General features: G+C 41.5%; 1 protein-coding gene across 7 annotated transcripts in view; it reads right to left on the minus strand.

Moving 5' to 3' along the window:
* Nucleotides 1-17,609, minus strand: part of SYTL5 (synaptotagmin like 5) — a 187,050-nt gene that overhangs the window by 95,749 nt on the left and 73,692 nt on the right. For 5 of the 7 annotated variants that reach the window (XM_058184449.1, XM_058184448.1, XM_058184447.1 and 2 more), the window contains exon 3: nucleotides 9,142-9,354. The exons of 1 other annotated variant lie outside the window; for it this stretch is intronic. In XM_058184449.1, the coding sequence (XP_058040432.1) occupies nucleotides 9,142-9,354 (213 nt within the window). Of the gene's footprint in view, nucleotides 1-9,141; nucleotides 9,355-17,609 lie in introns of those variants that run through there. One more of the 7 variants, XM_058184451.1, reaches the window with a different exon arrangement.

Raw genomic sequence — 17,609 nt, forward strand, 5'->3', positions numbered from 1 at the left:
ACATCAGCCTACCAGTCATACAGCCCAATTGTGAATTGGCCATGGTCCAGTAATAGGCCATGACCCATAGTTTGGGAACCCCTAGCCTTAGAAGAATCCCTCAGATTTATATCAATTCCTAATCTATTGCCTGAATTATGAAGGCCCATTGGTCACAGTACTAGTTCTACGTTTAAGGATTCTTAAAAAGAAACATTTTCCTCTATCTTGCATCTATGTCCTTTGCTTATTTTTTTATGCTAAGGAATGTATAGGACAAATGTCAGGTGCAATGACCCAGAACAACACTATAAGTTGATCAGAGTTGCTTCTTTATTGATGCCTACCTATTTACAAGAATCTCGCCAGACTATCTACATTCTCTTGGGAACAGATAAAGGCTTCAGAAATTCTTGGAGGTCTCTGTCACTTCCTTTCCTGCAAGATCTCTAAGCCCAGCAGTCTTTTCCTTTCTTCCCCCATTCTAGCTGGAGATTCCATTACATCAAGTTAGGAATATACTCTCATCTTCTCTCTTGAATCCCAGCATGCATTTTCAGAAAAACGAGGTAGCAGAATTAATAGCAAGGAGCAGTAGCAACAGAGCCAAGAGGCTGTGCCCATTAATGCCAAACTTTGGGCTGAGCCCCCACTAGGCAGCAATTGCTTTCTATGGATTTTATTTATCAAAACAAATATCTTACTGGGAAAAGGACCTTACTGTCTTTTTTCTATCAGAGAACTAAAAATAAACCAGAGGTGCATATACCAATACCATGTCAAGCAATAAAGCCTTGAGGTCATGCATATACAGTAAACAAACTAAGGTTTCAAATGGGTTATTTAAGATAAATTAAGATTAAGTGGTTAATCAAATTTGTGATTGCAAGGGGTCCTGTCAGTCTGAACAAGTAGCCAAATAAACCCATTAAAATTAAATTGTTGCCTTCAGGGTTCTTGTAAACTCAACATGCATTGCTATTAAAAGATTCTTATGAAGCTGGAAATTAGTCTCTGAGTAGAAGCGGGCAATATTTTTTTCCCTGTTGATTGCTGCAAATCAGCTAATGAATGGATGGCTTTTTTTTTCTTTTAAAACCTTCCCTCCCTCCAAGCTGCAAAAGAAGGGAGATCTTTCCAGAGAATTGATTCCTTACAGTGCATTTTTGGAATTAGACCAAGAACCACATGTGACCAAAGAAAATAAAGAGCAGTGGGTTGTGGTCAGAGCCATCATGTTGACTTTATCAGCCTTTGGTAGATGACTACTCTGAAATCATCAACAGGCCACTCTTGTTTTAAGAAGGATCCCTTCAAGAAAACACAGCAGGAAGATTAATATTTGTGACTATGGCTACTATAAAGCATCTAATATATATCCTGAATAATGACTAATCCATCCAAGCTGCTGACTACTCAAATATATCTCATGTATTTTTATGGAATAAGGAAACCCTCTAGTTAGTATAATTAGGTTTATTTAGTAAATGGGAAGAGACATGTGAAAAGCCAGTGTTTCAATTTGTTTGCATACAAAGTAAAAATGAAACCTTAAGCTGTTTATTTGTAGCAATAAATAAAGCAGACTTAATAAAGATCTTAATCTAGAAACCTTTTATAGCTGTAGGATAAAAATAACCTGTGATGCTAAAACTTTGGTATTACCTTCACTTAACCTGCTATTGCTTATACCAAATGAAGGGAGTTTTATTTTACTAAGCTAGCATTTTAGGGCTGTGCAAAGCCTCTGAAAGGGATACATCACCTTAACGCATTTTAGTTCCTGAAATGTTTCTTCCTCAAAACATTAAAGCAGCTGCTCTGGAAAATATCCCTAATTCTCTGCACGTGCACGAAGAGACATTTCTTTGGAACTGCCCTGTATGTGCATGGATGTACACCTGCAAGGACAACAATCTTGGAAGAAGTCACAAGAGCCTTTCCAAAGATACAGATCCTTTCCCATTTCAAAGACAGATGCTTCGTTTGCATTGAGAGTTATGCGAAGAAATAATGGATCAGCCCCAGTGGTGAAATTGGGCATTGGTCCTACCTGAATGCCATTTCTAGTAGAGCTAGAAGAGAGCATCCAGAGTGGATAGTAGCTCTATGTTCTGCATGTAGACTGAGCGTGTGATCTTCATTTGCAATCCTGGTCACTCCTCTCTCACCTGGTGCTTCCCCAGTTCAATGAAGGTCAAGCAATACATAGACTTGTGTCCTGTAAAAGAGGAGCCCCTCCCAGACTGTGGATCAGAGGTTAGTAAGGGTGGGGCTGGATGCTCTCTTCCATCTCTACTAGAAATGGCATTCACGTAGGACCAATGCCCATTCTGCCTAGAGCTGGATCGAGAATATCCAGAGTGGGACATACGAAAGCTGGCCTGGCCCTTTAATGGGTGGGTAGCATCTGGTCCTAAGTTCCCCCGGCATTATGGACCCTCTGGAGGACCCTTCTCCCAAAGGCTGCTTCTACCGAAGCGAAGGTGTCCAACTTATAATGCCAAATGAATGGTGAGGGGGAGGACCAAGTGGCCACTTGACAGACCTTCTCAATGGTGTGTCACCCATGCCACTGTGGTAGCTGCACTCCTGGTAGAGTGAGCCATTATGCGGCTGGGAGTTGGGAGGGCCTGTACTTCATACACTTTGGCTATTCAGGCCCTCAGCCACTGACCTACTATTGAAGGAGTGACCCTGTTGCCTAAAGTTGATGGTTGGAATGAAACAAATAATGATTCTGGATTCGACTGGATTGAGAACTAGCGGCCTCTGATGAGCCTCGCAAAATTCCAGGCTGACAAACCACTGTTGGTGGGAGGGGTCTTCAGACCAGATCTGTCCTGTAGGGATGGAGAAGGAGAGGCACCTCAGATGATCAAGAGGAACAGGCAAGTTCCTTGAAGGTCGGAGGAAACTCTTTAACTTGGCGGCAGGGGCAGCGGCCATAGCGGCCATCATAAAGCTGGGGCAACCGGACTAAGTTTTGAGCAGGAGCGGTAACTTGAATGGAGTACTGATATCAGTTAAGTGATTGGCCAGCTCACAGGTAAAAAATAAACATTTTTAAATTGTTAAAAGGTGCCCCAGTGAATAAACAGCAGCTAATGGGCATTAGGGAATGTCAATGAAGAGAGAAGAACAAAGCGGAAGTTTAAAGTGTTAAAGCCCGAACTGGAACTTGATTTTTGGTTTAGAATTTGACTGGAGGTGATTAAATTATTAGAAGAAGAAACCTGAAATAGTTGTGAAGAGGATTGGAAATAATTTTAAAACTTCTGACCATTGAAGGAAGAACAAAGAAAAATTTAAAATTAGAAAGTCCTGCAATAGAAATTGTTTAATTGTATTTGGAACTGGATTTTAATTTGGAATTAAGAAGAAGAAGATGGAAACTGGCAAATATTGGCAACGTGGATTTAATAAATAATTTGGATATTTTCTGATTGGAATTGTGGATTAGAGAGAGACAACTACAGGCGGAAAAAACATTACAACAGTTAACTTGTATTTTGGGGGGAAAAATCTTAAAGTGATAAGAGCGGTGGGAACTTTTGAGGAGGATTTGTTTTCATTTAAGCTGTTTGATCTCAACAACCAAAGAAGGTGGAACATAATTAAACTTAAAATTAGAACAAAGACAAAGTCTTTGGGGAAAATTGGGTTTATTTAAAAAAAAACCATTGGAAATGAGAAAGAATTGAATTATTTTAATGTTATATACTTAAGTGAATTGTAGTAATATATTTGACTGTAGTATTTGGAAAGTTGATAAAAAAGAAATGGAAAAAAGGGAAGGAAATGGGTTATATATGTAAAATTGTATCAGTATTAATATCTATAATTGTAATAATGGAATCGGGAAAATATTTGAAATTAAGCTGATAAAAAAGAAATGGAAAAGAGGGAAGGAAATGGGTTATATATGTAAAATTTTAGGAATATTAGTATCTATAATGGAATTTAGGGAAAATATTTGAATATTGTGAAAAGGGAGTAATGGGAAAATATTTGAATAAGATTATTTAGAGTTAGGGTTAGGTTTTAGAAAAATGATTGACTTTAATTTAAAGGGTTTCAATTTGAAAAAAATAATGAGAGGGAGAGAAAAAGAAAAATTGATTAAGATTAGAGATTAGGGCGAATGATAATATTGTTTATATACCAGAAGAAACAGAACGAAAATAAAACAAAAAATTAGAGAGAAAGAATATTATGGCAAAAAGTGAAATATATTGTGTTGGAGGAAACTAAAAATAGTACAAATTTGGACTCGGCCAATACTCTGTTCAGATAAAATGTATTGCTTGTTTATGTGTTTGTGTTGAAAAAAATAAAAAACTTTTCTAAAAAAAGAAAAAATAATGATTCTGTCTGTCAGAATGAAGCCATACGTTTGATATAAATACAGAGGGCCCTTTTGACATCCAATGTATGCCACCTGTGTTCAAGGGCATGTTGTGGCTTCGGGCAGAAATTTGGTAGGACCAACTCCTGTGCTCTGTGAAACCACATGTTAATCTTGGGAATGAAAGAAGGGTCCAGCCACACTATGACCCTGTCCTGGTGAAATATGCATAAGTCTTCTCTTATTGACAAGGCTGCCAGTTCTGAGATCCTGCAAGCTGCAGTGATGGCAATGAGGAACGCCACCTTGAGTGTTAGAAAATCCAGTGTGGCTGACCATAAAGGTTCAAAGAAGCTGCCAGTGAGGGCTTGCAGAACCTTAGGCAGGTCCCAGGTGGGATACCTGTGAACTGAAGGGCACAAATTAGTGACCCCCCTAAGGAATCTGGGTACCGTGGAATGCCTAGAAAGTGATTCCTGTGTTCTTAGGGATAAAACAGAATGCTGCAACCTGTCTTTTGATGGTGTTGGACATCAATCCCTTATCTAAACCCTCCTAGAAGAACTCCAGGACCTGGGCCACCGAGGCTCTTGATAGAACTATCTGTAGCCTGGAGCTTCATGTGCAGAAAAACTGCCAGGTTGCATTGTAAATTCTAGATGTGGATTGTTGTCTCAATGCCTGAATGGTGTGAATAACCCTGGAAGAGAAATGTTTGGTCTTCAAGGTCTGCCACTCAACTGTCAGTTGTAGCCACTGGGGCTGTGAGTGGACCAAAGCCCCCTGTCTGAGGTGCATTCTGTTGTCTGGAATTCTTCAAGGCCATTCTACTAATAGACTCATCAGGTTGGTGAACCAGGGCCTCCTGGGCCAATGAGGAGCCAAGAGGATCACCTCCTCCTTTTCCTCCAACAGCTTCCTGATGAATGCCGGAATCAGGGGAAAAGGAGGAAAGGCGTACAGAAGATCCGGAGGCCAAGGGGAGTGGAGGGCATCTATCCCTTCTGCTCCCTGTATTCAATATTTGCTGAAGAAGCGAGGGAGCTGGGAATTCTGCGGGGATACAAACAGATCCAGGACCGGAGTCCCATATTGATCTGATAGTTGCTGGAACAGCAAGGTATGTAATTGCCACTCCGTTTGATCCACCGTTGCCCTACTGAGACTGGCTGCCTGTACATTCAGAACCCCTGAGATGTGCTCGGCCCTCAATGACAGAAGGTGCTGCTCTGTCCAGCAACCCAGCTGACCTGCCTCTGCCATGAGGGACCTGGAATGTGTCCCCCCCTTGATGGTTGATGTGTGCTTTGGCCGTCACATTCTCTGTTAGGACTAACACATTGCGACCAGAGATTGAGCCCTTGAAGGCCTTGAGAGCCAGATGAACCACTCTGAGCTCCAGCCAATTGATCCTATGGGTCAGGTCCCCTTGGGTCCACCTGCCCTGGGCTAGCATCTGCTGGCTGTGTGCTCCCCATCCAAAAAGGCTGGCATCGGTTGTGATGATGACTCGGAAGGATTCCTTGAACAGGCAACCCTTGTGGAGTGCTGTTGATGTCCACCAATGTAAGGAACACTGCATGTTTGATGAGAGTTGCTCCTGTCCAATCTTTGAAATGGCAATAGGAGCCATTGCAGCGTCCTGGCATGTAGTCGTGCCCATGGAACTATGGCGATGCATGAAATCATTTTGCCAAGGAGCTGTGACCGGAGGGACAGTGGAATTGTCCTCATGGTCATAATGCTCTTGACTAGATGCTATCATGCCTCTCTGGAGAGAGGGAGACTTGGCATGTTATTGTGTCTATTAGGGCTCCTAGATGGAGCAGATTAGTCATTGGAGAATGAAGCTGAAGTGGCAGCCTTCACTGCTCAGGCAGCTGTCTGATGGGAGTTACGAAATGATGCCTCAGCTTTCTTGTCATCAGGTCTCAGACAGTCCATTGCATCTGTTGGAATCAGAGTAACTGATGTCAGTGCTGCCACTGGCTTGTCCACCGTGGTTCCTGCAAAATGTCAGCCAAATTGCTACATTGTATAGCTTTTGTTCAGTTCCGGAAAGGGGTAGTCTTGCCCCCGGATTATGCCATTGCCATTTAATTATGTCTAAAAATAGTTTGGGCGATGGTACCACCTCAGGCTCAATTGCAGGCTCTGTAAAGAGCAAATGACCAGAACTCCTCGGGTTGGGGTCAGGTTCTATAACTGTCTCAGATTCCATGTTTATAATGGATTTGGCTTTGCGAAGTAAAGGTTTGAAAAGATCTGGCTTGAAAAGGCCTCTAAAAGGAGAAGGTTCTGCACCTGTCCCTTCATCCTCAGAAAGGGCCATCAGGTCCTCATCCTCAGCCAAGGAGTCTCCACTTCTAATTGAATGGGCCACAGATGGAATACTCTGAGGCACCATCCAATCCTCCTGCAGAACAAGTTGCAAGCCTATAGGCTGATGGAGTGGTACCCCTGGAGAAGGTTGGTTCCTTTGCTGTAAACCAATGGCTATTCCCTGAGTAATAGCCTGAGCAATCAGTTGTGGCAACTCTGTAGGCATTGCTAACATAGTTTCCTCCTGTGGGTGGATCCCCGCTGCAGTCAGAGTAAAGGAAGCCCTGGGTCCTGTGCAAACATTGTTGCAGGCAAGTTGGGATTTGCAAATGAAAAGGCCTCTGCCCTATCCAAAACCTCTTCTAAAGTGGGAGAGGGCTCCCTGGCACCCTCTGGCAACCAGGCCTCATGGGAGGCAGGCTGTAAATGAGTCGGGTCATTTGTGGGATCCACTGGCTCCTGTTCCTGAGGGCAGGAAAATTATGTCCCTCTTCTGGGGTTTTCATTTTGTTCCTGGCTTTCTTTAGCCTTCTGGAGCTTAGCCAGCTGTCTTTCCAGGGCCTTTTGATGCTTTTCTGCCTCTTTTTCAGCTGATTTGGAGGCCTTCTTGCCACTCAAAGTGGCTACCTGGCTCCTGGCAGTTGCTCCTTTGGCTGCAGCTCTCTGGCTGTAAGCCCCTTGATTCTGGCCTGAGGAGGAAGCAGGTCATGCCCTCTTGTCCCCTTTCTGGGCCTGCTGGCTGGTAGAAGGCATGCACAACGCCATTATCCCATTTAATAAAGGCAAGCCACTCACAAAGAGATGAGGCTGCTGAAGCTCTAATTAGCACTTCCACGTGCTCCCACCGCTTCACAGTGTGCCCAATCTGGGCAGGGACTGATTTCCCCTCCGCCGTCCAGCGGGAATGCCTGACCCCTGGCTCTGATTGATGCCAGTGAGACTCTACTGCTGCCTTGCAATGGTGGGGACTTTGGCTTTGAAGCCAGAATGGGACCGCTAGCCAGCAGACCAGCTAGCAGTTTGATTGCTGAAGCAATCCTCCAAGCAAAATTAATTGTTAATCTCACACTTAGAAGATCACAGATAGAAAGGTGAAGCTGCTCTTCAATCATGTCTGTTTGCAATGCAGACTGAGCCAAACTGGGAAAACACCAGGCAAGGGAGGAATGACCAGGAACGCAAATAAAGATCACATGCTCAGTCTACATGCAGAACATAGCGCTACTATCCACTCTGAATGCTCTCGAGCCAGCTCTAGGGAGAACAATTTTTTTTTACTACTGGTTTTGTGGGCGTGGCTTGGTGGACGTGGTGTGGCTTGGTGGACATGGCAGGGGAAGGATACTGCAAAATCTCCATTCCCACCCCACTCCAGGGAAAGGATACTGCAAAATCTCCATTCCCACCCCACTCTCGGGCCAGCCAGAAGTGGTACTTGCCGGTTCTCCAAACTACTCAAAATTTCCACTAGGGGTTCTCTAGAACCTGTCAGAACCTGCTGGATTTCACCCCTGGTCAACCACATAAAACAGGGAGCAGGGGATGAATGCAGTATAGATGTAGTCCTCCACATATGACCACATTTAAGCCTGAAATCTTGGTCACTGAATGAGAAGCCACATGAATGCTTCATTTAATGTCCACAATCCCAGCTCTCCAGTTGCAGTTATTAAGGGACTGTGCAAGTTCTTAAATGAACTATCAGGGAGAGGCCTGGGTCTTCTGAACCTTCCAGTGGGGAGGGGCAATGCCGGTGAATGACAGCATTCTGAAAAGCTCACAACGTTGGCATTCACTGGTGTTTTTGCCAGATTTGAGGTCTGTTCCTGCAGTACACGGGAGGATTCCCCCCCCCCAGGGAATCTCTTTTGTGTGTACGTTATAAGTGAGACTTGATCTTTGATAATATGCTACGCTATTTCTTTTGTCATTCTCTTCATGTTCTGTTAAAAGATATTTAAAAGTGTTTCCATTGTTTTATATTAAAATATACAATAATACATAGATAACATCAAAACAATTTTATTTCTGCACACTCCAGACTTTGAGAAGGTTTTTATTCTAGAGATCTGCTACATCAACCATTCACATGTCATCTAAATACATTAAGAATGCATGACATGCTTTGCTTTTCCTTTGACCTTTTTCCTGGTGCTGGGAGCCATTATGCTATTATACAAGTTATTCTTACAGATAACCAAATGTTCTCAGTACTACCGCTACAGTCTGTTAAGAGGTTCTGAGTCATCACACCCACAATTCTTGAGTCCTTAAAGCAAGGTAATGTTTATTATCAACTCACTGAACATTTTTCACTTCAATGCCCAGTTAACAAGGAAAAGTCTGACCTCAGATAAATGTCTTGGTTCAACAAATTAAGCCCCAAATGTCTTTATTCTTCCTACCATTCCTAGCCTATTATTCATAATTATATTTTCTGACAAAAGTAAGAGATCAGGAAAATGAATCTGGTATTAGAAAACAAGACTTACGCAATTTTATCACACACTGTGCATTTCCAGCTGCCATCACTTCCTAAAACATGACATTTGTTGCAAACTCTCAGGCTACATATTTGGCAGTGGTCACCTCTGTCAAAAATTAAGCCCAGATTTTTCTGACAGCGAGTGCAGACCCTGCTGTTATCTTGCTGGTGATGCCGTCCACCTTTACGTTTCACTTCCAATAACTCATTCTTTAGTTTTCTAGAAAAGAAAAGGAAAATCCAGAAGTCCACAAAAACATCTTGAAATATATGAATTTGCTGTTTCATTAATAGTTAAAGGGCTTAGGCAAGACATAATTTGAGAACAGCATCAAAAATTGATGTGTACCTAATATTTTTAACCCTTTGCTCCCAGAGAGCATAAAATGTTCTATAGTGTGATTTTTTTACACAGCAGCCTTGCAATCAAAAGGAAAGAGACAGAAATCCCAATACAGAATCCATCTAGCTTGCAGGTCTTCTGAGAAATGAAATGCTACAATAATCCAAGTGTGATACATTAACATTTCACTTCATTAGTTGGAGCTCGCTCCTGAATCCCAGAGTATAGTTTTAGCCAAACAGCCTGATATTCTGTCTCCACAAGGCAATTATGCAGAGATGCAGTTGTTAAGCATATACAACAATTTTTGGTTCAACAAACACTTGTACAGTATGATATGCATTTCCTCCAGAGAAGGAAGATTCAGAAGATTAAACCTATGGTATTATGAGCTATACAAAGGCATCATACTTTCTGCAAAAGAAGAAGCAAACCTTCAGAAGAAAAATGCTAAAATACCCATTCTGTTATTTTTTGGCACCATCTCTTTCAAGTCAATACTGCTTTTTCATTCTATCTAATCCAATTCTGACATACTAGCTTGGCACTAGCTACAAAAGTAACCTTTTTTTAAAAAAAGTTTATTTATACATTTTCATTTAACATACATAAGGGCTTTGTGAACAGTGTATTGTCTAGGTCAATTTGCTTACATAATAATACTTTTCCAGCTCCTAATTTCTACCTTTATTATCCAATCATTTATAAAACAAGTGCCATGTTTAAAAATACTCTGTATCTTCTTTTTCTTTTATCTTTAATGTTAGTATGTCCATTTTGGTACAATCTAATATTTTTTTAATTACATTCTTCTCTTGATGTTTCCTCATTTTTTCAGTACTGTATAAACAATTCTTGCTGCTGTCAAAATATGTAGTATTAAATACAAATTCCCCTTATCATACTTTTCTGGTACTATACCTAACAAAAATATTTCTGGTTTATAATCTATATGCACTTTAACATTTTTTCTAACCATGTATTTTTGTCCAATATTTCTTTGCTTTCATACATGTCCACCACATGTGATAGTACGTGCCCAGTGTCTGATTACATTTCCAACATTTGGTGGACATGTTTTTAAACATCTTTGTTAATCTCGCTGGTGGTAAGTGCCACCTATAAAACATATTATATACGTTTTCTTTATAGGTAGTTGCCATTGCCAACTTACAGTTTCTTTCCCAGAGTTTTTGCCATTTATCCAATTCTATAGTATATCCAAAAAAATTTGCCCATTTTCTTTCTGGTGTCACTCCTCGTGTTAAGGACTCGTTTGTCAATAAGGGCGGGCCGACCCACACTCACGAGGTCCACACAGGATGTCACCACCACACATCCAGCCAGAAAGCAGACCCAAACCCACACTGATCAGGAAGCACGACCAAGGACCAGAAGCCAGACCGCAGCTGCAACATTAGCCATTTCAAACCCCTCCAATCCATACATGCAGCCATTGGGTTTCTTGTAGATGTCTTAGTCTACAAGATGTCTTAGTCTACCTAGATGTCTTCCTAGATGTCTTAGTCTACAAGAAACCCAATGGCTCCTTAGGACACACCATCTACCAGAAGAAAACACACACAAACCGCTATCTGCACGCACTCTCACACCACCACCCAGCACAGATCAACTCCGTAGCCAAGACACTCATCTCTAGAACAACACCGAAAAACCGAACTACACACTCTCACAAACGTACTAACACCCAATGGATTCCAGAGAAATAAGATTACCAAACTAATCCAAAAAGAACCCCCCACTAAAACCCAAGACAGAGAACAAGAAAACGGCACAGCCCTCTTCCCATATATAAAAGGCACCACAGACAAAATCAGCAAGATCCTCCACAAACATAACATCAAGACAGCATTCTGCACAAACCAAAAAATATCCACCATCCTAAGAAACCCCAAAGACAAAATTGAGTTAGAAAATCAAGGAGTATATGGAATCCCATGCACCGCCTGCCCCACCACATACATCGGACAAACCAACAGAAGAATAAGTGCACGCATTGAAGAACACAAGAACTCAGTCAAAAAAGAGGAACCAACTTCTTCCCTGGTCCAACACTTTAAAGTCACAGGACACGATATTGACTTTAAAAAGACCAGAACTATCGCCAAAACTGAACACTTTAACAACAGAATAATCAGAGAAGCCATCGAGATAGAAAAACGCCCACACAGCATGAACAAACGAGATGATACCTCCCGCCTACCAGCCATTTGGAAACCTGCCCTTATTGACAAACGTGTCCCTAACACGAGGAATGACACCAGACCCACACTCACGAGGTCCACACAGGATGTCACCACCACACATCCACCCAGAAAGCAGACCCAAACCCACACTGATCATGAAGCACGATTAAGGACCAGAAGCCAGACCGCAGCTGCAACATTAACCATTTCAAACCCCTCCAATCCATACATGCAGCAGACTGACACCCACTGTGAATATGTGGCACGACCACAACACGAAGCCAGACAACAGTTGTGCAGCTCACCAGCTCAAATCCCCCTGCAGCACAGACTAATCTGAGCACAACCAAGCCCCCACCCAAAGAGGACACACCCCCATCCAATCAGAGCACCAAAAACCCCATCCAATCAGAGCACAGCCAAGCTCCCACCCAATCAGTTCAAACCCCCACTAGCAGTTAAAAAGGAAGAAACAGCTGCAGTCACACATTGCTCCCAGAAGCACGGTTGAAGCCTGAAGATGACGAATGAGACTTCGTCGAAACATCGCCAAGACACTTCCAATTTTACGCGGGAGAAAACCCGAATAACCAAAGACCTATATATACATATATACATACATACATACATACATACATACATACATACATACATACATACATACATATATATAGATAGATCTTTGGTTGTTCGGGTTTCTCCAGAATTGAAGTGTCTTGGCGACGTTTGACAAGTCTCATTCGTCATCTTCAGGCTTCAGCTTTGGGAGCAATGTGTGATCGCAGCTGTTTCTTCCTTTTAAGCTTCCTTTGAAGCACGAAGCTGAAGCCTGAAGATGACGAATGAGACTTCGTCGAAACGTCGCCAAGACACTTCCAATTTTACACGGGAGAAAACCCGAACAACCAAAGATCTATATACAAACACCCGTGAAGTCCTATTTTTATCATACCATTAAAAAGCATGCCATCCTAACTGGAGGTCATGACCTTCCAGAAACAGTAATCTTCTGTGTCTAAGAGTTATCCATTCTCTCACCCATGTTACTATTGATACCCAACCTGGTAGTCCAAAGCCGCCATTGTTTTTAGATTCTTGTAACATGTCAATTTTATTCTTGCTTTTTTCCCTTGCCAAACGAATTTCAGAATTGTTATGTTTAGCTCATCAAAGAATTTTTTTCCTATTTTTATGGGGATTTTTGGAATAAAAAAGTAGCTTCAGCAAAATATTCATTTTTATAGTTGCAATTGATAATTGCAAATTTTCCCATTTCTCCAAATCTGCTTTCATTTGTTGTAGTAGTTTTATATAGTTATCTTCTTTAATTATTACACATCTTGCTGTTAAATATATTCCCAAGTATTTTACTTTCTTAACTATCTGTAGGTCTAATTTTTTGGTCAATTCACCTTTCTGTTTTTCTGTAAGTTTTTTAACTAATATTTTAGTTTTATCTTTATTTATTTTCAGTCCTGCAACTTCTCCATATTCTTCAATTTTTCCCATTAACTTAGGGCCAGTTTCCAGTGGTTCTTTTAAAATAAATAGTAGATCATCTGTAAATGCTTGTAATTTATATTTTTCCTTTTTTATTTCCATACCTTTTATTTCAAAAATAATCTTTGTCCTCTAGCATTTGTACTGGCACTGATAAGGCACACTGAGTCACACATGCATCCATATGTTGAGGCCCAATTCACTTTACAAATACAATATTATTACTGCATTAATGGAGCAACAAGAAACTGTACTATTATTATTTTTTCTAGCTAGTAGCCAGCAGCTTTCATAACAAACCAAAAATTGCACCAAAATGATGATAGATATGATGAGTTCATCATGCAAATGCCAGCAATACTCAGTTGTATCCCAACTTTTGACATAAGTTGTAGTATTTACATCAGGAATCCCCAACCTTTTGGACCTCAGGGACCACTAAATTCATAATTTTAAATCCCACGGACCACTAATATGATCTGCCTAATGACTGGCTGGGTGGGCATGGATAGGTGGTCATGTGACTGGGTGGGCATGGCCAATTTGATGTCACTCACATCAAGTGACATCCCACCGGCCTCTACTCATCTCTTCTGCCAGCCACTCCTTGCCTCCCTGCCCACGCTTTTTAGGGCCCCAACAGAAAGCTGTTGTTGGCGCTAAGCAGCCACTATGAGAAAGAGTTGGCAAAACAGCTCAGTTCAAATTGGATCTGACTGAGAAGGAGGCTCAGCTGAAGCACCTCACTGAGGACTACGAGCATAGGCTTTCCAAGCAGAGGGAAGACTTGCAGGAGTGCAAGGCCAGGTTCTGGTGCCTGGAAGCTTAGCGGGCTGAGATGGTCAGCCAGTTCCAGGCCATGATGCAGTCCCACTGGAACCAGGCCCTCTGGCTCCTTGCCACCAGTGGTGCTTCCCTCCAGCCTTTGCCCAAAGCCCTGCACCAGGAGACTGAAGCAGACCCTGAGTTGGAATTTCTGCCCCCCTCCGACCCACACAAGAAGATCCCAAAGGGGGAGGCTCTCTGCAGCAACACAAATGTTCATTGCACATATACAGCCCAGGGCCCATAGTTTGAGAACTCCTGATTTAGTGTAATATAATAAAAAATGCAAATAATTTTTCTGCGGACCACCAAAATTTTCTCACGGACCACCAGTTGGTGATCGCTGATTTACATGATAACACTACTATGCAAATTTTCTTACTTCTCCCCACTTCCAGCCCTATGCAGATCCCTATCCTAAGGGGCAGAGCAGAGACATTGTGCAAGTAAGCATGGGTAATCTGGGGGAAGAGCAGATGTCCTAAAGCAGTGATGGCTAACCTTTTTGGTGCCGAGTGCCCAAAGCGGGTGCACGAATGCATGTGCACAACCCCAAAATGCAATGCAAGCACCCCCCGCGCATGTGCCCCCCTGCATTTGCCCCATTTTGGCTTCCAGGTTGGTGCAGGAGGCCTTCCAGGCCCAAAATGGGGAGCCGGTGGGCCACTCGCACCCCCCGCCCCCGCATTCTGTTTTGGCTTCCAGGTTGGTGCAGAAAGCCTTTCAGGCCAAAAAGAGGGCTTGGGGAGCATGCACAGACCCCCCTGTGCCCCATTTTGGCTTCCAGGTTTGTGCAGGAAGCCTTCCAGCCCAAAACGGGGTGCGGGAGCCCCGCACATGTGCAAACCCCCCAAATGCACATGTGCCCTGCCTCCCCGCGCATGCACACAACCATCTCCCACATGTGCCCCGCCACCTGTGTATGCACAGCAGAGACCCAAATACCAGCTGGCTGGCGGGAGGTACACGCTCATGCACAGTGTAGCTGGACTGGGATGACAGCTGGTGTGCCCACAGAAAGGGTTCTGCGTGCCACCTATGGCACACGTGCCATAGGTTCACCATCATGGTCCTAAAGAATATGATTTTTAAGCAGTAGCCAATCATCAATACACTTTTCCACATTCAAATACAACAGTGGTTCTCAACCTTTTCTTCACCAAGGACCCCCTTTAAATACCTTTTTTTTTTTTTTATAAAAAGTTTTATTTTTACAATCATATCAAATAATTCATCCAATGTACAGTTATATACAATTAGTTGGGCTTGCCCAGTCACCACCCCCCTTTTTAACACTCTTCCCTCTTCTACCTTCTTCTGCTTTCCAGACCTTCCTCTCCTTCTCTTATCTACATCCTCTCCTCCCTCCACCCTACACCTTCCTTCTCCCTCTTCTACCCCTCTTCCTTCCTCTTCTCCTCTTTCCTACCTCCTACTCTCTCTTTTCTCCCTCCTCACCATTCTAAAATGGTAACTATGCAGACCCGACCCTACATTAATTATATTTCTTCAATAATCCCTGTACATTAACCATCACTCCATCTCTACCAAACCCCCCAATTCCCCTCCCCCTTACCCCCACCCCCCACCCCGACTTCCCAGAACAAAATGCAGGGTATCAAAACTAACAATCATAATCTAAAATAATTCCTAAATTATAATCTCTAGTCACACCACACTTAGTCACACTCTCAATTCCCCTCTCCTTCAAAAATATATCTAATACAAAATATTTCCTAAATTTACTCATATGCTATTCGATATTTTTTTATCTGATACTTATTTTGAATATAATCAATCCATATTTTCCATTCTAAAATATATTTTTCTAGTGTATAGTCTTTCAAGTAAGCGGAGATTTTTGCCATCTGTAAAAACTTGAAAAATTTTTCTTGTTGTTGATTCGGAGCATAAACTCCTATTAATAATACCTTCTTTCCCTCCAACAAAAGTTCAATAGCAATGTATCTTCCTTGCTTATCCACCTCAATTAATTTTGCTGATATATCCTTTTTTATATATATAACTAAACCGTGTTTTTTTTCCAAAGAGGAGGCAACAAAATGTACCCCCAGTTTTGAGTTTATCAAATATTTCTGGTCTAAAGATCTAATATGTGTTTCTTGTAAACAGGTAATGTCATTTTTAAATTGTTTCAAATAATGAAATACTTTCCTTCTCTTCATGTGAATCCAGGACATTAACATTCCAAGATAATAGTTTAATTGCCATTATCGGCCAAAGGAAACTTTTGGAACACCAGCCGCAGATCACATTTTACTTTAGGCCTTGCTCCTCCCACTGTTTCCGTTGTAGTAGTTGCCAGTTGTTGTTGTGCCTTCATCTCTTGTTCCTTGCGTTTAGCAGCAGCTCTTGTCAGCCTTTGTTCTTTTGAATCTAAACCCGTCGTAGGTATTTCCAACACTTGTAATAAATCTTCTTCCATCACAATCTGTTCTTGTACCTGCTTCACTTCTCTTTCCTTCACTTCAGCCTCCCTTCTTCTAGCTTCCAATGGGGGAAGACTTCCAACTTTTAATACCTCAACATAAAATTCTCTTGCTTTTCCAACTGTATTGAAACGATGTACTTTCCCTGCATAATATACTATTATACCAGTTGGAATATCCCATCTATATTCAATCTGATGTTTTTTAAGTTCATTCACCAGGAAGGCAAATTCCTTCCTAGCCCTTAACATTTTTGGTGGAATTTCCTTTAATATCAAAATATCTTGACCAGCAATCTGAATCTTCTCCCCCTTATATGAAGCTTGCAAAATCTGATTTCTCACTGTTCTGTTTGTAAAATAAATAACAACATCCCTTGGCAACTTTTTTTGCCTTGCTATCCAAGAATTCACACGATATATTTTATCAATTTGATAAGCCACATCTGCTGGACGAGCTGCTAATATCTCAGCAAATACTTCAGAAAAATTTCCCTTAAATTCTCTTCCTTATTTTCTTTCAAACCTCGAATTCTAAGAGCAAATTCCATATTTCTATATTGTATCAAAACTATTTCATCCTCTGTTTTTTCCATTTTACTTTGAAATTCATCCATTTTATTTTCTAATTTTAAATTATGTTGCTTAATTTCTTCAACCTCCTCTTCCAATAAAATCACATTCGTTGCCAAACTTCGTACTGCCATTACAAATCCTTCTTTAACTTCTTTATTTCCCACTTGAATTTCTGATATCTGCTCTTTCATTTCAGACATCTCATCAGTTATTACTTTAAATTTTTCTTCTATAAAGCCTTTTAAGTTCTCTTGTAACGCCTCTAAATTCAATGTTCTAGTCTCTGCTGTATGAGCTGGAGAGGCACCAGCTGATAAAGTTCCAGAGCTCTTTGTTACAGTAGACTTTAATTGTTTGGCTGCCATCTTCTATAAAATTATTTATTTATTTATTTCCAACTTAATATTCACATTAAATCTTCTTAACTCTAAGAAACACAGTCTTTTAAAGCAGTATTTAAAAATCTCCTAGATTCTATCAGCAGGCAGCAAAGAGTTAAAGAGTTAAAGCAGCAAGTAACATGCAAATTACCAACTGCAGACGGCAAACGCTGAAAGTATCACTTTCGCTTTCCA

Source organism: Ahaetulla prasina, chromosome 5 (assembly GCF_028640845.1).
Source record: "Ahaetulla prasina isolate Xishuangbanna chromosome 5, ASM2864084v1, whole genome shotgun sequence".
Classification (NCBI taxonomy): domain Eukaryota; kingdom Metazoa; phylum Chordata; class Lepidosauria; order Squamata; family Colubridae; genus Ahaetulla; species Ahaetulla prasina.